The sequence below is a fragment of the Gordionus sp. m RMFG-2023 genome, chromosome 1, assembly GCF_954871325.1.
Source record: "Gordionus sp. m RMFG-2023 chromosome 1, tfGorSpeb1-WG-v2, whole genome shotgun sequence".
In the NCBI taxonomy this organism is placed as follows: Eukaryota; Metazoa; Nematomorpha; class Gordioida; order Chordodea; family Parachordodidae; genus Gordionus; species Gordionus sp. m RMFG-2023.
Genome location: NC_088775.1, coordinates 81,092,625 through 81,115,761, shown reverse-complemented (window position 1 = coordinate 81,115,761; position 23,137 = coordinate 81,092,625). Strand labels below are relative to the sequence as shown.

General features: G+C 26.1%; 1 protein-coding gene across 1 annotated transcript; it reads right to left on the bottom strand.

The window, feature by feature from the left end:
• Nucleotides 1–1,311: 1,311 nt before the first annotated feature.
• Nucleotides 1,312–16,859, bottom strand: LOC135930801 (recQ-like DNA helicase BLM). The gene is made up of 21 exons (XM_065467590.1): nt 16,712–16,859; nt 15,982–16,090; nt 15,874–15,938; nt 12,256–12,350; nt 11,236–11,338; nt 10,591–10,709; nt 10,250–10,363; nt 10,049–10,147; nt 9,648–9,796; nt 8,687–8,830; nt 8,441–8,567; nt 8,010–8,205; nt 7,561–7,739; nt 7,301–7,421; nt 4,859–4,958; nt 4,123–4,240; nt 3,942–4,076; nt 3,827–3,887; nt 2,879–3,019; nt 1,921–2,182; nt 1,312–1,452 (listed from the first exon to the last, which is right to left on the bottom strand). The coding sequence occupies exons 1-21, from the start codon at nt 16,857–16,859 to the stop codon at nt 1,383–1,385; spliced, it is 2,655 nt and encodes an 884-aa protein (XP_065323662.1). The 3' UTR covers nt 1,312–1,382.
• Nucleotides 16,860–23,137: the final 6,278 nt, after the last annotated feature.

Below are 23,137 nucleotides of genomic sequence, written 5' to 3'. Positions count from 1 at the left end.
GATATATTTTATAATTATTTATATATATTTATGTTTATTATATTGGGTGAAAGTTAACTACCTAACACCCATAGCATCTATTATAATGTGGTATCCGGATCTATATATAATGTTATGGTTGTTTGAATTATCATAAATATTATTTTAGCGCTCAGGGATGCAAATGTAAGTATAAATTTAATCTTTAAAGGTTCTATCTCCACAAAATTACGAGATATTATTGGGGCGCTTTAAATTTGAATTACCCACACTTCTCTAAGCAACTGAAATGAAGATCCTCATCATCAAGAATGGTCATTCCATATTTTTATGACGTAGTCTCTTAAACAATCTATTAAAACGTTCAATTTTATAAAATGCAAGGCTCTTTTATATTGTAAAAGATTTCAAAACATTATCTCACTCTCAATTCCATACGTTGATATTTGTAAAGAATGCGTCAACAAGATTTAAATAATAAAATGTGGAATAAAGAGAATATGATAAAATGTTGTTGAATGGGTAAGCTGAGTCGACTAAGCCGAAACTCAAGTCGAGTTTTGAATTGTAAAACTACTTCCAATTGAGGGACTCAATAAACATCAGCCTGAGCATATTTTTGAGTAGCACTCTATCCCACAAGGAAATTTTATAAATATTTCAACTCTTATGCTTTGGATCAGATTAAATGTTTTGAAATTCGAGGTAATATTTTCTCTATAAACCCTCATTCATAATTGGTGCAAATTTGTGGTGAATATACAAAATACGCTGTATTTTTATATTCTCCACCACGAATTTGTGCAAACTGTTAATCAAATGTTAAAATAGCTCCCCACCTTTTTTTGATAATTCATATTTTATTTCCCCAAATGAAAAACTAACGACAACACTGTAGGAGGTTCGTATTATTATATTATGAAAGGAACGTCTCGGTAAGAGTCCTACAAAAAGATTTCTTTTCAGTTCGAACCCATTTGAAACCCAGTGGTGAAAAATCTTTAGATACGTATAAGAGATTGGTCTTAGAAATTGTTGTCCTTTAACGGGGACAAATTTCTAACTAAGAGCCACATCGGCTGATCACACAACGATGATTTTTTGTATATATATAATAATTTTGTATAAAACAGAAATTTGCAAAAAAAGTATTAGTCTAATTCATCATTAGCTATAAAAAAATTTATAATAAACATATTATACATACTAATCATATATTTTTACTGACCAATTTGCTTAGAAAAGCATCATGGTGGTGATTTTTGAAAAAATCATGAAATAAAAAATTCGATACAAAGCTGAAGAAATTAAATTTTAATATAAACCCAGAAGTTCAGACTATTTTATTTCGTTTCATAAATATATTAAAATTTAAATTATATAAATATAGATTATAGTGGAAATTATTTATTTGGAAAGGGCATGAGATGAGAATTGGCCGTTGACTTTTTGCCTTGCATTTTCTTCCAATTCCTAATAAAATAATATGAGATATATGAATGGTTGTTTAATGGATTGTTCTATGTTAAATTTGTAATAATTAAACGATCCAGCACCTATAGAGCTTAATATTATAATACATGGGGTAAATAAATAAATGCTATGTGGCTAAAATTGGCCAGCCAACTTGTGCAAAATATTTTTTGGGTTAGCTTGGTCTAAATTTTTTTAATAAAAAAACCTTCAATAATGCAAATTAATTTAGGCCAAAATATCTTATGTCAGGCAAGTTGTGTCAAATATTATTTTGGGCCAGGCTAATAAGCTATACAACCTTTTTGAAAATTTTCACATGCCAATTCGGGCCAATCTCTGTCTTAGCCATAATATATAACTACTTATTTTTAACGCATAGTATATGTTTTTTAGAACTCTATATAGAATATTCCCGCCATTTATGCATAATGCTCTATAAATAATACATAAATAAAAATCTTTTACTTCTTTTTTTGGAAGCCATAAGTAGGTCCCTTAGAAAATTTTCTTTTAAAACCCTTATTTGTACTAGAACTTGGCCTGGCATCAATGCCATCTCCAGAGGACCTTTTCTTCGTGGTAACAGATCTTACACTTTTCTTTCTCTGTGCATTAGAACATGATTCTTTATTAGAAATGCGTTTGCTGGAATCGAAATAAGGAGAGATTGTGGTGGGATTGGTGTAAATATTTTTATTCTTTTTTAGTGTATTTTGTTTTTCGTATTCTGAGAAAATAAAAATATTTTAATGGAATAAATATAAGTAAATAAATGAATTTTAGACTTATTTATATAAAAAATGAAAATGAGTTAAATCGTAAATGACATGGCTTCATGAGGGAATATACTAATGAGTATGCTTAGCTAATGGCTAAAAAATGACTCAATCTTCAGGAGGTTTCAGTTCTAAATCCCTTAAAAAAGAGAATTTAGTTTATATCCCAGAATTTTTTTTAAGTAATTTTGAAATTAAAAAATGCTAGGAAAGTAAACACTTGTATTTAAATTTGGGTTTTTTTAAGAAAAAATCTTTATAAATTGGGGAATTATCATTATTCCCAAATATTGTTCCCATTTCTGAGAACAAATATAGTTAATTATTATTTAAAAACAAAATATGGGGTTTAATGAATAAATAGTGTAAATAATTTTTTAAACTAAAAAAAAAAAACAATCCAAATTGTAACTGATCATTAAAATGTTAGCAATGAAATGGAGATTTCCCTAGGATCTTTTAACAAATTTTATTGAGTTTCAAGGATAATATTCTTAACTTCTAAAGTTGTTTTGTTACAAAGGGATATATTCTATTACAAAAGTACATTAAAGTTCTATAGTATAGAAAAAAAAGTAATGTTATCTTAGAATTTTGAGTTTTAAATTATAATCAGAAGTTTCTTTAACTAATATTAATAAATTTACCTTGCAATTTTTGATGATATCTTAGAATTACATCCAAAAATTTCCCGCCAAATTTAGCGAGTTTTCCGGCCCCCATTCCAGTGATCTGCTTTAATTCTTCTTTAGTCGTTGGCAACATTCTGGACATTTCTCTTAAAGCGTCTAAAACAATGTTTATTTTTTTAGAGAATAAATACATCGAGACTTTAAGAAATAGAAATGGACACACATTTTAACTATTCAATAGTGATTAAACTTCCAAAAGCATTCTACTTCGTAACTTGTAAAGTATCATTTCAAATTTGTAGTCCCAACTTAACCAAATCAGTAACGTATTTTCGTTATACGAATTATTTTATATTATTCCAACGCAGTTAAAATTGTACAGGTATATAAAAAATTTTTATCAGCCTAATGTTTTAATTTTTTTTAAAGAGAACAAAATTTGAGGGTGAAATTTAGTTAAGCTTACAACCTAAATTCAGACACATACATTTGATAATATTACCTATTTCAGAGGTAAAAAAAACGTAACTCGCATAATTAAATTGTAATGAGTATAATCTACTTTAAATGTAGAATTTTACCTACGAGCGATTCATTTTTAGGTCTGATTCTGGTCCAATTCTTAAATGTAGCGTCCTATCTTTTAAAATTAAAAAAACTGAGCGTTAAGAAGTAGATCAGGACCAAGTCTGACGCCGCGTTTATAGTAAACGCGATTCGCTCGAGCGATGCAAAATTAATCGCTAGCAAAATCAGAGCGATAATATTTTTTTGCAATATATACGTAAACAACTGCTGCGATTTTAATAGTGTCACACAGTATTTATAAATTATACCTTTTGGCTTGATTATGTAAAACAGCAAAAAATTTCACGTCGTTTGAGTGAATCGCGCTTATTTATACGCAATTTCTGTGTGACACTTTAAAAGGAAAATATAAAAATAAATAATAAAAGGGAATACCTGCAGATAATATATTGATATAAGATGTCTTGAGTTCCTTGCCCAAAGTTTTGCAGAGCTCCTATGAGTAAAGAAAAATATTATTTAGATAAATTTTTATTAGATTTTAAAAAACCAAAAGTTCTTTAAAACAAGCTGTTTGGATATCTAATTGGTTATTCTTGATATCGTTATTTTCCGTGACAATATTTTCACATTTATTTTTAGCTCGAATTTTCTTTTCCAATTTTTTGGGCAAAGCCATTTCCACCTGAAACATCACAAATATTTGAAATAAACTAGAAAAAAATAGAGACTTTAACATTTCCAGACACCAATTCTAAATATCTAGGACCAGCGTTCACATACGATACGACGTGTTCATAACTGCTAACTTGTAATTTTTCACGTAGAAATCCTTCCAAAACAAGTTTCCTTATATTATTGTATGAATGAAATAAAATGGATATAATATTTATAAATGTATATCAATGATACAATAGAAAGGTCAACGTGTCAGGGTGGACAGAAAAAAATAAAATAAATAAACAAGTAAAAATAATGGCCAGGGCAAATCGATAAAATAACCGGAGATTTAAAGAATTGAACGTTAAATGATTTTACAAAACGCATAAAAATAAATATTCAAAAAATGTAAATGAGACATATGATAGATATTATTAGAGAGCTATTCAGGTTCCTTTTTATAGTTAAATCTCCAGTGCCCTCCCATTTCTGGGTAGTTTTTAAAATATTTATGACACAATTAAATTCCAAATATCTTGATTATATTAATATAAATGTATACAAAAAAATTTGCCTGGGTAGAAAGTATTCTTTTGTTCTTACCCTCCCCCCCTCCCACTCAACCAGGAGTTAACTTGGTCAAGCTATTATTATCTGCTATATATATTTTTTAAATTTTAATTAATTTATATGAGATTTATAACGAATATACAAACACTTCCACTATGATGGAAAGGGAAAAGACGAGACTGACGTTTTCCATACAAAAAAATGGAACCTATGACAAAGGAAAAAAAATGAGTGAACCTTGCTAATCTGTCGGCGTCGTTGCGATTGTAATTCGAGCCTTTGCCATACATCGGCAAATTTTGATAGCCCTCGGTCGTTATCTTACTCGTGGAGAAACCTACATTAAAAATAAAACGTAAGAGAAAAAAAAATTATTTCCTGAAGGCTAGTAACATTAATATAACTCTCCCAAGTATATCTAGTATTAGTACATAATCTTGGTGTCCATATCTCATTATTTAACTGCACAGGAAAGATGAAGGCATATTAATATACCTTGGTGCATTTATTTTGTTCACCTAAACCAATTTCTAAATCTACTTTAAAATAAGACAATGTTCAGCTTTTTTTAAAAAGTATTTGATATAGGAAATTCAAGTCTACCATGAACTGGAAATATAGATCCTGACATCCTATTCTGGTAACTCGCTGCAATTTTTTGAGGTGAAATCGAATATCTCCATCATTAAGGAATTCTACCACTAATGTGAACCTGAGACACTAAAAAATCATTAATAGTATGATTAACATTTAGTCAAAAATATTTATTTCTCACTTCGCTATATAAATGGATGACCTACAATAATGTTAATTTAACAAAGAGGTTCATTCTAGATTGAAGTTTTGAAGAATTAATGAGATTCTACTTAAATTGGACGACTTGCCACTTCAAAAACTTCCATTTCGGTTTAAGAATGCATCGAAAGACCAACAATTAACAAATATCATATCATTTATTTAATAGATAAAGATAGTCATGTAAGTTCTGTTTTAGTCAAGGATGCCGTTCAAGCCACAGAAAATTTATATTTGCTTATTTCTTTTTTTGTTGTTGCTTGCTAGGTAGAAAATATTATTTAGAAATATATAAATATAGCATTATATTTTGAAGTTTAAAATAAGAATTCAGATCTGACAATGGCTTTCACGCAACATTTAAATTCTTGATGGAATTTATATTTTTTTATTATAGCTTTCCTTTCCAAGCAGAAAATGAGGTATTAAAAATCCCCATTTTTAGTAGTTTTTTCCTTCTTTGAAACGCCTTACAAATATATTGAATAATTTAATACTTGTAATAAGGTTATAAGTAACTTGAGAAATAAATTTTTGGATTTATAAATTCAGTTTATAATATTACAAGTTCATATAATAATTTCTAGAATACATTAATCATGGCGACCTTTTCCATCATATATAAATTCAAGGGGGGCCTGGAAGATAAAATCAAATTCTATATATCTGAAGAGCTAGTAGTCCCTAGTATTCTTCCTTTCCAAGGGTGTTTTAAAATAAATTTCCTTCCTTTTTTTTTAAAAAATTGTCATTTTATAGATAGAATTTTGATTATATGATTTGTCTTTTTTTTACCATTGACAAATGTTGTGATAATATTCTGATAGAATTACCTATTGTGATCAAGAATAATTTGTAGGGATCTGAAGCGATGTTAAAAGGAAACATTTGAAATACGGATTATGGTTTGCGCCATCTTCACATAAATTAATAACGTACTATATCTTAATATTGTATAGATCGGTTCCGATGTAGGATGTTATTATTTTTAAATTTATAGCATACAAATCGCTTTTGTAGTCTTTCCTTTCTTTAATATATTTATGGTATTACTTAATATAGAAAGGCTTAAAGGGTTAATCTCAGTTTTGTGCGCCAAAACTTGGTTACCTTATAAAATTTCGTACTTATAGTCAAATAAATGTTTTCTGCTATTTTTAATCTTACACATTATGCAAATATTTAAAACATAGCTGTTTGCAATCCGAGAATTATATTACTATCTTTTAATATGAGCTTAATAATACTCTTTCTTATGTTTATTCTACTTTTTAAAATAGATAAATTTAATTAAGGGACCATTTTTTTTTAAACATTTTTGAAATGATCATAAAAAATATATTTACATAATACAATATTTTATATAAAAAATTATTAAGATTTTAGAAGTAAACTACTGGAACTTTGGGTATAATATCTACGAAATGTTAGGAGGCAAAAAATTTTTTGATTATATTCCAGATCTCAATAAGAACTTGAGTTTAAGGTACAAGTTTGTTATAGATTGAAGAACGTTTCATCTCTCAAGTATTTTATCTGCTTTAAATGAGGAGATAAAACATCAGAAAGAGTGTTATTAATTAAGCTCATATATAGTTTCTTGACTAATTATACCGTTTATTATCTTTGAAAAAAGAATGTAGATATGATTAAATTCAAATATCAGATAGCAATAAAAATAAAATAAGGTTAATTTTAAAAAATTATCTTAAAAATAGATTGTATTGATGATTCTTTTATTATAATATTTGATCAAAAATTCTGTCTGAGCATTCTCAAAAAAAATCGATGAAAAGTTCAAACTATAATAATAATGATTAAAATGTGCCAATAATAAATTCATAAAGATTTCTTGAATTTTCCATAAATATTTTTCTGCAAAACCTTTAAAAATATCCACTATTTGGGTCAAAGTAACGTTCACCCTTCTTTTATTAGATAACACGCCTACCGTTTCCGCTATGGCCCTAGCATCTTCCGTGACATCTTTGATTAAAAACTCTTCCTTAAAAATTATATATCAAAAATGGAATTGAAATTTTTTAAAAAAGGAAAAATGGCATGATAGATAAATAAATAATGGAATAGAATTAAGGAAAAAGAATAGAAAATGTGTAAACAATAAAAAAAAATCACTGAAAAACCTGGTGAATGCAATTGTCACAAGCTGTCAGCCTATTTTTTCTGCACTCCTCGCGGTTAAAATTTTCCCCGAAATATTCCAATAATTGGGCTCTCCGACAATCGGTCTTATTTTCGCAAAATTCGATGACTCGATTAAGATTTTCCGTGTGGATATGTTTGTAGGCCGAGTTTGTTTCGCCTAAATAAATTTGGACGTATGTTAATTAAAAAAATTTTGTGGTCAATATTTTAAAATATTTTCTGAATCTCAGGCGGCATGGTAAAAAGAATATATTCGATCCAATCATTGTCTCTTTCATTCATCCATCGTTTTGTAACAAATATATTTAAAATGGCGATTTAAATTAAATAATTATACAAACCATCATTTTAAAGAATTAACTGATCTCTTATCTTTCTTTCTACCATTCATTTTTCTTATTCTCAAAGTCAATCAATCGATCCTAACTTTGAATCATTCTCTTCATCCTGGTGGCATCATGGTAAGAATAAAAGAGCATGCATTGTGCAGTATCCCCATCTCTCCCAGCCCGACCGGATTCCTGGTAAAAACCCTCTAGAGATTTGGGCAAGCTGTAATGCATCACAAACCTAACGTCGGGTTTGTCTATGCCCATACCGAAGGCTATGGTGGCACATATGATCTTTTATTATTTCAAATATATTTTTAATTTAATTCTTTCTTTAAATTTTCTTTTGTCTTTTCAAAAATATATTTTATTTATTATATCTTCCATAAACTGATGCTTTTTTAAAAATCATTTCAGGGTTATTCATAAATATCGTTTGTTTATATTATTTTTATTTTAAATTTAAAAAAAAATCTTTTTCTTCTTTCATTCATTGATTATTCCTTCATTTTTTTGCTTTCATTTATACCTTATATTTATCAGCTAGCCATTCTTCTTGAATGACATTTCTATCTTTCGATTCCAATCCAGCATGATAGGCAATAGCAGCAAACCCCTCATCGCGAAGCTTTTGGGCCACATTTTCGCATTCATTCCTTTAATGTTGGACGATTTTATTTATTTGAATTGTATAAATAAGAAATCTACTTTGTAAATTAAATAGCGAAGAAATTTATAAGAAATTAAAATAAATTTTGCGCTGGAAGATTTTTACCTTGAAAGACAATATATGATTCCTGATTGGTCTGATAAGGAGTCAAATGACAAAAGTATTTGACATATTTGAGATACGATGTTTCTGCCTTTCTTCTGCAATACTTGGTACTTTAAGGTGGGTCTGTTGAAACTTTGAACAAACCTTAAAATTATAAAATAAATCGCATATAGTATTTAAGCGTTTAAAAAGATCCACTTATATTTTAACTGAATTTATTGACTTAGGTGGTTCATACCTTGCCGTTTCTTCTTTAATTGTCAACTCTCACCAAAAAAAACTATAAATTATTTTTTTTAAAAAGATATCATTCATTTTAACATAATCAAATTGATTTATTTTCCCAGAAAATAAAACTAAATTAATTATATTGTAATTGACATGGAATGGTACTTTACATTCAGGAACACTAGAGAATGAAAAAATAAATTGGCGGAAAGATAACGGTTTGGTAGGTTACGAAAAATAAAAGAATACCAAAACATTATGAAATAACAAATACATTTCAATTAAAAAATAAAAATTTTAATCCATTTAATTATTAAATTATATTAGTTTTATTTTGTATAAACTTGAATGCGAATATCATGCCTATGTAACGATAATAAAATTCATTTTTTTTATAATACCTAAACCTACTTATAATTAAATTCAAATAACGATTCATGATTTAAATCAAAATGTGTTGGTTAATAAAATTTAAAAATGTAATAATTTTTCCGTATCGTTTCCAGAACGAGTAGGCAAAAATATACCTATTTCCCTGGCCAATGATTTCGGTTTAAAAATCGAAAAAGTTTTAAACTCAATTTTTCCTTAAATTTAAATTTTAAAAAATATGTCACCTGGAGTAATTATGAATGATCAAATCGCTTTTTAGATAAGATGCTCTTTTATCTTAATATAAATTGGATATTAAATACTTTTTTTTAAATTAATAGAATGTAAAATAAATTATTACCATTTGGGGTCGGTTAATCCTAATTGAAGCAAAATATCTTTCCGCACTCTAAATGTGGCGGTTGCCGTTAGAGCCATAATAGGCACATCTCGGAACTTTTGGCGTAATATGTTCAACTTTTTGTAATCCGGCCTAAAATCATGCCCCCACTAAAAACATACATATACCATACAAGGGATAGAAGCAAACAAATATATAAAACAATGTTAAACAAATTCCAATATATTGGATTTTTAATTTCCTACTATGTCAAGCCAAGTTTTAATTAGATGGACGTATATCTGTTTACCAGACAGGAAATATGAAAGATAAATCAAAATCGTTTGAAAAAAATATACATTTGGGAATAAATTGTATAAAAATAAATAAGGTTGACATAATTAATTTAATAATCGACTCACCTGACTAACGCAATGAGCTTCGTCGATGACAAATCGCGACAACAATTTTCGGGTGTACAGATTCTCCAAGACGTTCATGAACCTCTCGCTGCAATTTATCTTGTTATTTTTGTCAGAAAATTTTATAAATAAACGATTTCATGGATCTTTCTTTTCTCGCGAAATATATTAAACTTTTTTTATACCATTTGTTAAAATAACCTTTTCAGGAGTACAATAAAGCAATTTGACCCCGGGCTCCTTCAATGACAAGATATGGTATATATCGTTAAGTTGGTTGACGGTCATTTCCCCTAATAAAAATGTAGCCGGTATCTTTCACCCAGACAAAATAAAAATTAATGCAAATCATATGTATAATATAATTTGTTTCCTTTCTACTCTTACATCCTTTATTATATTCGATTTCCATATTTGTATTCAAAATCTAATTTAATTTATTTAAGGTAATGAATTATGTTATGAAAAATTATTCAATTTTAATCAATCAAAATTGTTTAGAAGTCAATCCAATTTATTAATTAATATCAGTTTCTAATTACATCTAAAGAATGAAGTTTTTGCACTTGATCTTGTACCAATGCCCTGAGGGGTGCTATAACTATAGTTACTCCATCAGCAATCAAGGCCGGTAATTGATAACACAAGCTTTTACCGCCACCTATTTGATATAAAAAATTGCATTAGATGATAATCCGGGTAAGAGGTTTACAAATAGCATTTCAGGCCCAGCCCAGTTGAAACTTGTTTTACCAGGAACAGCCAGCCAAATTTGATCAGGCCCGGCCCCGTTTTAAATATTATATTAAGGTTGCCCAGCTCATTTTCTTTAAATAAAAGGCCTAACCCGATTAAATATCAGAATTTATCAATAATTTCCAGTTCAATAATTTTTTTATCCGGTCTAAATAAATTTTTTCAGGCGTTACCGGCCGAACATTGCAGACCTCATAAAGGAACAAAAAAATATCACGCTTTTGTTAAATTTCTGAGATAAATTAATTTAGGATTTTGAATTGGCTAAAATTAGGCATAGGTGTTTTGAAAATTTTTTTTTAAAGAATTAATTCTAATTTATGTTGTCAGGAAAATATATATATTTTTTAAATTTCTTATTTTTTTTTATCGAGCTCTAAGTATAAAACTAAATAAATATGATATAATAGATAAAGCGATTCTTGTAGAACCTGTTGGCATCAGCACGAAGCAATCATAATCCAGCATGGCGGCGTTTATCGCTTGTAATTGATTATGGCGAAAAGTTTTGAGGCCAAAAATTTGTTTGAAAACCTATTTGAGAGTAAATAATAAGCCTCCTTTTCACAAAATTATAAATTAATATATCATTTTTAATTTGATAAATATTGGTCGGAATTTTATTTGAATTTATATATTTTAATATGTCAAAAAATTGGAGCTTAGATAATCTTATTAGGGATTTCCGTTATATTTCAGATGCCAAGTTAATACAACTTTCTATTGATTCGAGTGTAGGTTCTAGAAGGAATTATTTACTTTTCATATTTCCATAGAAGGGTTTATATATAGGTATATAAAAAGTGTTTCGTTCAAATATTAATAATTTGTAGGGGCATTTAAGGCTTCAAATCGGCTCTGGGGCTCGGGTTTACAAAAATCCGGCCAGAGCTGGGTTTTAAAAAATAGTAAAAAATGTTTATTTTTCCTGTACAATTTGTCCGGCCAACCCGCGGGAATTCGGGTAGAACTGCAACGATCTCTAATTTAGTATTTTTATATATATAGATATGGTTACCCTAAGAAAAATAAAACTCAAAATAAGGTATCCAGGGATTCATAATTTTCATATCTTCGAAATGTAGTAACTCATTCTTGGGTACTATATATATTTTAGCGCCAAAATGTTTTCTCCAGCAATATATTATTTTTTAAGCGGGTTTTTTTTAAATTTAAAAATCGGATTTTACCAGAAATTCAACATGTTTGGAATACCCACCCAATGAATTTCAGGGCAATTTCGCTATGAACTTTTAAACTTAATATAATTTATATTAGTTTTTTCCATAAATTTTTTATATAAATTATAAATGCAAAAGGTTAATGGCAATATTTTTTACAATTCATAAGATACGTTTTCTAAAGATGCTGGAATACATTTCCGGAGTTTTATTGGAATAATAAATGATATTATAAGAAAAATATTTTTTTTATATAAAAAAATTTTTTACTTTGAAAACAAAATTTGAATGAGGAAAATTCGTGCCTTTAAATTCTTCCGTTTTCCCGTCATCTTGTTGAATCTCTTCTTCCAAAAATTTTTTCTCTACCAAAAAAAATAAATATTTTAATTAAAGAAATTTTAATTAATATTTATTTATAAAAGGAAGAAATGATCATCAACATCATTTAATTATTTTTTTTAAATTAATTATTTATTTTAAAAAATTCTAATTAAATCTAAATTTATGTAATTATAAAAGGATCGTTCTAAAAAAATGGATATGTTAAACCCATAATTCTTTTTTAAATAATTATAATTCAAGCGTAACAAATATTCCCAACTACAAAAAGTATTATATTTTTTACCCTTTGTTACTATACTACTACATTAGGGAACTTAGGCGAAGAAGCGATTCTATTTTAAAAAAACTTTATGTAAAAAGCTAACAACAATCACTCAAAAAATATCTTTCGACTAACAATATATATTTATAATCCCAGCCCATCCTCGCCCTGTTTTTAATATTCTAGTTTATATAATTTTAATATATATATATAGATATATTGTGTTGTTAAATAGTCGAGATTTTACAACTCTGAACTCGAGTCGAAGTCGTAAAAAACGGCTCAGACTCGAACGGCTCAATGAGCCGTTTGAGCCCACTCCTGAACTCTAATCCGATTATTTTTAGAATAAAAATGTATTTTGTTTATATTAGTAAATATTTATTATAAAAATTTTTAATTTTTTCTAGATAAATAAATATAATAAAATTAATCAAGAATATAAAATAATTATATAAACAAGTGTACACTGTAGTATAGAGTACATATGTGATATTTTTTTTACTTTTTCCATGTATTTAATTTTTTGATGTTTATTTTAAGATATTTTTTTTTAAATTGTTTTTCTTCCTATATTATAAGTTTTATATATTTTTTTAACTATTATAATTTGATTATGTATCTTTTTTTCTTATAGGAGGTAGGTTCCTTATAATATTCTTATTAAATAACTCAATATTTCGCAGACCAAACAGGCCAGGTTATTTTCTTTTGGAAAATCTTTTGACCAGCTCGAATTTTTCAACATTTATAAGGGATTTCTAAAATTTTGTTATTTCTGAAATAATTTTTGCATGTGTTTTGCAAATTATTTGTATAAAAAGGAATTAAAAATATGAGCTGTATATGAATTAAAGGTCACCCAACGCATCCCAAAGCTCCAATTCATCACTACACCCAGTTTGTTAGGCCGGGTCAACATTTTTTCCAGGTGGGCCGGTTTAGGTTTAAAAAAATATAGTTATTATTTTTTAATTAAATCAGTGATATTCATAAATCATGGTTTGATAGTAATATTATTTCACAATTTTATTCATTTTTTTAGGATTATTTTTTTATTACATACTAAAAATAAAATTTTAATTTTTATATTTTATTTTGGGTCAGGTTGAATCGGAAAAATATTTTTTTCCTACAAATCAGGTCAAAGAAATATTGTCACTTGCCTAAAAATATTTTAATGCTCCATTATAAAATTTTCTAGCAGATAGGCCTGGCTGCTTAGATTTTATAAATATTTTTGACGGGAGTTCCAGTGCACGTCTAAAAATTTGTTATGTTTAATGATAATCTCACCGTAGCCCCAAAATTTAAATGAACCCTCCTCCCCAACAAAATTTAAAAAAATTGTTTTTATGTGTTTTATGTAGTGTTGTAAACGCACGAAGTTCGTTTTTTTGAAAAAAGGTGATGAACGGCGTTCCTTTTTTTTGACGAACTTTGAACGTGAACGCGTTCCTTTTCTTTGATGAACGCGTTCAATTTTACGTTCGTTCAATTTTAAAAACACTTTTTATTTTTATTTATTTGAAAATTAATATTAATCCGCATTTTTTAACAAAAAAGTCTTATATTTTTATTTATTTGAAAAATTAATATTTAATCCAATTTTTTAACAAAAAAGTCTTATATTTTTTAATCAGCTGTTTTTACTTTTTCCTTTTTGATATTGCAATTAACGTACCATAGTGCTACTGCTAGAGAAGATAAGATTAAAGTTTATTAATTTGAATATTTTATATTTTAATTTAATAGATTAGCATTTGCATGGATATAAATATTTCATCATCAGATTCTGAAAATCAAAATTCAATATTAGATGAATTAGAATTATCATGGCCCAAATATCAAAAATATTTCACTGTTTTAAAAGCAATTCCGAGATATCCTTTTTTTTGACGAGGAAGAAGAGGGCAGATTGGAGGATGATAACATAGCTCAATTTTTTGAAACAATGGATAAAACATTAAATGTTTTTAATAAATTCCCCCTTTTAAAAGAATTGTTTATCAAGTATAACACCGCAATCCCTTCATCTGCCCTTGTTGAGCGAGTTTTTAGTATAGATAACGCTGTATTAACTGACAAGCGTTCATGCCTATCAGATGAAAATTTTGAAAAGCAATTATTATTAAAAATTAATAAGAAAATTTTTTTATAAATTTATTTTTTTATCGCTCTATTATATTGTATTTATAATTATATTATCAAAATAAAACTATTATTTTTTATCATGGCTAATATATTGTGTTGAAAAATATAAGGCATTTATTAATATTAAATTAAATTTTTAAAAAAATTTATCATAAAATTTTGAACGTATGAACGCGTTCATGAACTTGAACGTATGAACGCGTTCATGAACTTGAACGCGTTCCTTTTTTTTGAATTTGAACGTGAACGCGTTCGATTTATGTCAATGAACGTTGAACTCGAACGCGTTCGATTTTTTTAAAAATGTTTACAGCACTAGTTTTATGCCCTTTTATAAACAATTAAAAGGAAATTGTGATTTTTAAAAAAGATAATATAATTAGAGATCTCCAAATCATGGCTCAGTCCGAATTTTCGGGCTGGACCGTTTTATTTCGATTTGGATTGAGTCGGGACTAATATTTTTAAAAATAAGTTGGGCCAGGTCGGGAGTAAATTTTAAATGATTGGTCAAATAAATATATTTTAAAATTCTTGCATGAAAACGTTAATATTTTTTATTTGAATATTTTTTTACAATCAAAAAAAAATTAATTTTTTCTATATTTAAATAATAGGGCCAAGCCGTAGACTAATTTTTATTTTGGGTCGAGCTTTTCAGGTCAATTAAAAAAAAATTTGTTAGGGATTGGATCAGGAAAAAAAATTTGGGGCTCGGCTTGTAAAAGTAGGCCCAATGCAAATCCAAAAATAATATAACAAAAAAGATAACTTTTATTTAAAACATTATTTGCAGAAATCACCTATGACCTAAACTTTGTTTATAGTAACCACAAAATATTGCTATGTCATCTTTAGGCTACTTTGCTTGAGTGACATTGTGGTTACTATAAACAAAGTCTATTTTATATATATATAAGTTGTTTATTTCATAAATCCCATTATAATATGGCAATTTAGTATTATTAATATATGAGAATAATGGAAAGAATGAGATCAAAACATGAAATATATGAATGTGCATCCCAGTGCCACCTAGTAAAAATTAAATTTATGATTTTGCCTATGGTACAGCCTTAGATGATTAAATATAATTTTTTTTACATTTTACAGGGTAATAATATTACTTGCAGGACTGCTCACTTTAATACTGGCTATAATGTCATTGTCATTAAGAGTCTCTACTAGTTTCCTGTAATGGATATTATTTTTTTTTTTACTGAATTCAAATTAACTTTTCAGTCATTTCAAGTGACTTTTTTGAGTTTGCTTGATGTTTCAAAATTTTATTTCTGATTGCATGGAGATCAGAAATCTCATTTGCTTTTATGTCACAACATGAATCTTTATAAATATAATTAATATTGAAAAATAAAATAATATAAGTATTGATTTAACTCTATAAAAGATCAAAAATTAACAATATGTCCTAAAAAATATATTACAACTTGTAATTTTTAAGAAAATGTGTATTATGGTATGATTTACGCAAGTTTATAATTTAAAAAATAATTAAATTGCTCCTATTATTTATTAAATATTGAAATAACTATAGTCTTTGTCTGTAACAAATAATCAAAGAAATAATTTGGATAAAGCTAGCACAGTATCTGAAAATTATTTTAATAACTAAATTTAAAAATTAATTGAAACTTTTAGGTAAAATTTAGTATAGTTACTAAAATATTTTTATTTAGAAATAAATAAACATTATTTAATACAAGCAAAAAAAAATACATGATTTTTATTTTTAAAATCATTGATTTAATCATGAGCCTACTTTGTCATTGATTCATATTTATAAAAACTCAAAATCAAAAATAATTTATATATTGAACAGTTAAATTGACAAATAAAAAGTTAAATATTTGAAAGGAATTCCTAAGAATATTCTAATTAAATAATCAAGCAACAAATTTTCAAAATAAAGCCATTTGATTAGCAAAAATCCTCAAAATATGTTACTTGGGTTAGTGTATTTGCATATCAAGTCAGTTACATTTGCTAATAGTTGGCATATTTCATCTTTATTTTTGTCAGAATTCTCAAGAAGTGATTCACTTAAAATTCTAAGATCTTTGGCATCATGATTATGGAAATCTAAAATATTCATGGTAAGTCCAATTTATATAAAATACATAAAAAATCTTGATAATTATTTTATTCACAGATAACTTATAGAAAGGTAAATAGCATATTATTCTATAAAAAATATGTTTAATTATAAAACTTTCAAAATCTATCTCTTTTGCAGTTTGATTAATGACATTTTTACATATTGGCAAAACATGTGCAACTAATTTTTTATTAACATTCTCTAAATGTAAATTCTTTTCATTAACAATATTTGAATTCTCATAAGATATATCTTTGAATAGTTTAGTATATAAACCGTGAGGTTTCAGATTGATAGATCTGAGTTTTTTTTTTAAAAAAAAAATTATATATATAGATTTTAATAAATATAGTACATTTTTAATGCTTTAAATTGATAATTATTGTCAAAATTTTTATCAGATAAGTTAAAAGTTTTTATATGTAGTTTAAAATTATCTTTTGGTAATGTCATTGTAAATTTAAAAATTTGATTCCAGCGCTCAACTGAGTCATAGAGTGCGTTAGAATTAAATTGATTGATATTATTGTCTGACAGTTTGTATAATATGTTTTTATAGATTGAACTCTTCAAACTTTTCATAAGAGTGTCGAATCGGATAAAATCCATGTTAATGATCAGAAAAATAACTTAATACACCATTTATTTCGTATATTTACTTTTTTTACATTTTTGATTTTTATTTATTTCTTATTTTTTGTATTCTAAATTATTTTATTAAAAAATTTTCGTTTTACATTATATTTTATAATCTTAAAACATTTGACCTTTAATATATATAAATTTATATTTTATTTATTAGAATTTTATACTATTTTAAGAAATATTTTATATTAATTGTGATCATGGATCCTCATTTAAAATATTACAATCAACTCTAATCGCTCTGTTCTGAGACAATTTTCTTAGTTTCTTCTATATGATAGCCCTATTTTGTAACCCACCCATGTTTTTGAAGCTTATTTTTTGTCTTTTTAAAATACTTAATTTTTTTTTTTAAATGTCATTTCAATTATTTTTTATTAATGTTATTTCAATATAAATTTATAATGCTCCCTTATATTATAAATAAAGAGATCAAATTATTTTAAAAAAGTTTTAACTTTATTTTATATTATTTGCCTTAACAACTTATATGTTATTTTGTTAACCTTGAATATTATATAATAAATTTTATTCTATATATTACAATTTGTTATCCAAACTGTATATAAACTTATCAAATTTTTGTAAATATGACATTTTATAATTTAAATAATTTATTTATGATCACACACACCTTGCTATTCAGCAATTGGACTTTGACGTTTTCGTAAAATCCTGGCGTAGCCAAACTATCTTCACGATAAAAAGAATGTTAAAGTATTATCAGGGGTATGCACTGTTTAAAAACTTGGCGAAGAGCAGTGGCAACTAGAATAGAGGGATGGGGGAGTGGGGTAAAAAGCAACTGATTAGTGTATTTATAAAAAAATTTAATAAGAAAATTCTGTACCCTCATGATATTAGGGATATATTAAAAAGAATTTTTATTCTTTGAAAAATTTTAGAAAATGTTCTCAAATATGCAAAAAAAGGGGGGTATAAAATAAAGTTGATTATAATTTTAACTATATTTCCATCATTTATCATATATTAATATAAATATATACTTTATATAACTAGGAAAAATATTGTTATAAAAAAAACAAACGAAATCAGAAGCAATAGATTTGTTAATAAGATATATTAAAAATATGCCAGTTGAAAAATTAATAAATGTTTATTTTACAAGTAACACGACTTGGCTTAATATTAAAAAAATATAATATGTAAACTTAATTTCATTAATTATCCCTCATATTCTGAGTTAGAGAATATAATGATATTTCAAACATGTGTGAAACGATTAATGAAGAATAGTCTTTGTATTAGATCTTGAGGCCATAAAGGTAGCTTTTATTAATGCTTTTGTCATCGATTAAATTTAATCATTGTACAATTATACTAATCGATAAAAACCCTAAGAAATGTTTCATAAAAGATATGCAGTGGTCAAAGTATTTCAGAGTGATATATATACTGACAAAATTGCAACAATTTTTAAGAATCAAGAATATCAATTGGTAATATTATCTTATTTGTTTAGATTTAAAACTGGATATTATTATATAAAGCCAGGGTTGGGCAGTATCGCGGATATTTGTATCTAACTTGTATCTTGTATCTTGCATCTTTTTTAAAATTTTGGAAAGTATCTTGTATCCAGTATCTAAGATACATATTATTTAAAAGTATTTGTATCTTAACCAACTTTGTATTCAAAAAGATACAGATACTTTAAAAAAAACTTATATTGGTTAATTTAAATAGTATTAAAATTTAAAATGATATTGTTTCAAGATTTAAATGAAAAATTTAATCAAAATTTAGATATTTTAAGATAATTTTTGATATATGACGTTGGTCGTCATATAACAATTTGCTAACAATAGAACTACCATATTTGAATCGTTTTATATCTGTCTATTTTAAAATTATGGAAGAAGAAAATAGAATAATATGTTTATCTCCGTCTTCAGATGATTCTTCAACCGAAAATTATAACATAAAATTTAAACTAAGCATACTTAATGGCAAATTTTTTGAAGTACTTCAAGATGATCATAATAAAGAAATTCATCGTGACTTTGGTATTGACGAAAAAGTTATAGCAACTGTTACAGATAACGGCTCTAACTTTAAGAAAGCTTTCAAGGAGTCTGGATATTCTATGGAAGCTGTAGAGAATGACTTTGACATCAATGATAATGAATGTATAGAATTCGAAATCATTGAAAGTATTATTTAATACTTCTTTAAAATTTATTATGATATTATAAATTTAGTAAAAAAATTTATTCAAATAAAATTATTTATTTGTTTATTTAAGGGTCTAAAGAAGCCTCAATAACACCTCAACACATTCGTTGTTTGTGCCATACGATAAGTCTAATTGCCACAACAGATGTCGAGAGAGCTATTATCCTAACATTTCTAAAATTCATCATCCTGCAATAGCTAAATGTACTAAGCTATGGAATGCAAATAATAGGCCTAAAACTGCAGAACTTATCAAAGCAGTTTTAGGAAAACAACTAGTTACACCTTGTTGCACTAGATGGAATAGTTAGTATGATAGTCTTCATAGTTTATTAAAATTTAAAGGCGAACTTCCTAAATTATGTCAAAAATTAGAATTTCCTAAATTAAGAGATATTGAAATTCAATATTTAGAAGAATATTGCAATATAATGGCCCCATTGGCATAGCGATTGACAAAATACAGAGTGAAATCAACTGCTATTATGGAAAATCAGCTCCAATTTTAAATGTCGTTAAAAAAATTACAAATTTAATTCAAACCAATCTACAATTTTGCAAACCATTAGCTGTTGCCATAGAAAATTATTTAAATAAAAGATTTAAAAATATATATGATTTTGATAACAATTTTAAGAGTGCATTTTTGGCAACTATTTCTCATCCCTATTTTAAAAATCGTTGGATTGATGGTGAAAAAGAAAAAAAATACCTTCAGAATTTGTCATTACATGAAGTTTTAATTGTTTTTAAAAATAATATTGAAATTAATACTTCAACAAAATCTTCAATTGATGAAGATGATGATTACTTTTGCCTTAAAAGTACCACATCCAATTCTAATAATTCAATAAATGATATTGAAATAGAGGTCCTAAATTATATGAGATGACAGGCGGAGTATAAATATGTTAAATAGTTATAAATATATAAAAGAAATATTTATTAAATATAACACAATATTACCCTCCTCAGCCCCCGTTGAAAGATTATTTAGCTTTGCTAATATGGTTAATAGACCAAATCGTCAAAGATTGAACGAAAAATTAATAATATTAAAAAATAATGCTGATTTATTATTATTTACTAATTATATAATTACTATATGGAATATCGCATTATCTTTTATAATAAATTTGTTATTTTCTACATATTATTTTAAATATTTTTTTATAAATTTATATTATAGATAAGAAAATAAAGCTTTATACATTTTTATTTTGACTATTTAAAGTTTTTAAAAAAAGTATCTTGTATCTTAGATACTTTTTTTTAAAAAAAACACAAGTATCTTGTATCTTATATCTTATTGAAATTTTTCTAAAGTATCTAGTATCTTGTATCTTAAATACAAAATTTTATAAAGTATCTGTATCCGAATACAATTTTCTGAAAATTTGCCCAACCCTGTATAAAGCTATTGTAATTTATTATCTTCTGATGATGATTCCGTAACTTATGATTCAGACCGGAAACACTACGTTTATTTTACCTTAAAATTCTATTTTTTTTTGCTTTCCCAAATTTTTAATTTTATATAAATATTTATCAACTATTCTTATTCCTACTACCCTATGTACTGCCGAAATGGTCAGGAGTAAGATTAAACTAATTATAACAAGATTCATAGTACCATCATAGATCTTTTTCTAAATAATTTAAACATATTATCAGTTAAATAAAATTTATTTAAACAATTAGATATTTATGAAATTATAAATTCTTAGGTTTTCTCTAACCCTGGTATCTATATTTGTTTTTGGATATTTTTTACGATACATTTTGATATACTTTTATTTAAAGCTTTTTTATATTAAAAATAAAAATTTTTAAATGCAAAATTCATTTTTCATATAAGCTTATAATTTAAATAAATATAAATTTTAAAAAAAATTTAGAATAATACAATAAAAAAAAATATATGTATAAAATATTAAAACTTATATTTAAAATATTAAACTCAATAAAATATTAAACTTATATATAAAATTAAAACTTATATATAAAATATTAAAACTATATAAATATTCATTAAATATTATTCCCCCACCCCTCGCCCCGCATTTAAAACTATATATAAGTTCAAGTTTGCGTAGGATATTTTTTATCATATATACTGCATATGCAAATGTTCAATTTCTCCTTATAAAGGGATATGTAAATCTTGCTTAGCCATAACTAGAGAACTGCAAAGTAATTTTTTCGCAACCCGAGCCCGACCCGAGCCCGAATTAAAAAAAATTTTTTGTCCGAGCCCGACCCGAGCCCGAGCACACATTTTTTAATCCAACCCGACCCGACCCGAGCCCGACCCGAATAAAATTTTGCAATTTAAGTTTTAATATTATAATAACCAAAAAAAAATTTATGTGTATTTATTCAGTTCAGCCACCTTAAATAAAAGTTTATTTGACGGCCATAATCTATTCAAGATATTTGCATTTTTAAAATTTGTAAAAAATATTATAAAACGATTAATATACAAGCGAATTTAAAAATTATAACGATTATATAATAAGCATCATTTATGCGAATATAGATATGATGTAAAAGTTAATAAATATATAAAAAATATAATGAACATATTATATTATATATTGACCTCATCAATATCATTATCAAAATTATCACAAAGTGAATAATTATGATATATAAATAAAGAGGCGTCCAGTTTATCTGGCTTTAAACGAGTCCTTCTCTCCTCAAAGGCCCTACCAGCAGCTGAAAACGCCCTTTCACTGCTAGCCGACGAAGCAGGGATAGCCAGGAATTTAAGAGCTAAAATACTTAAATTTGGAAACTCATAATGGTTTGTTTTCCACCATTTTAAAATATTATCGTCATCAACACATAATTTCGGATCTAGATATTTTTTTAGCTCGTCAACTTCGGCGCTAGCATCAGAATACGCATTGTCAGCCTCCCATAGAGAGAAGTCCAAAAACGTATCTACCACCTCTGTAGTTTCTTAAGAAAAAAATATTCAATAATAATATTAAGATATATATTTACATTATTATTTTTTAATAATTTTACATATTTGATGATTAATATTTTTTTTGATATATGATATTTTTTTATAAAATTTATGTAATTATCATTATTCAACATTGATTTAATAAAATTTGAATTTTTTGAATTTTATTTAGTGATAATAAAATAATTAAAGGAAGTACTGAAAAAGAAAATTTTATTTCAGTAATTTTAGGAAAATTTGTCTAACTTTTTTTTGGAAGTAAATATTAATCTAAGATTTTGTATTTATTATCTCCAATATTTTTTAAATATATACTCAAAATTTTAGATCTCAATTTTTAATATGTTTTGAGATATATCTAATCAAAATTTGGGGTAAAATAGACCCCACCTTTGTAGTTAAGGGAGTTTTTTCTACCTTTGTAGTGAAGGGTTAAAACAAATGTTAAAAAAGACAA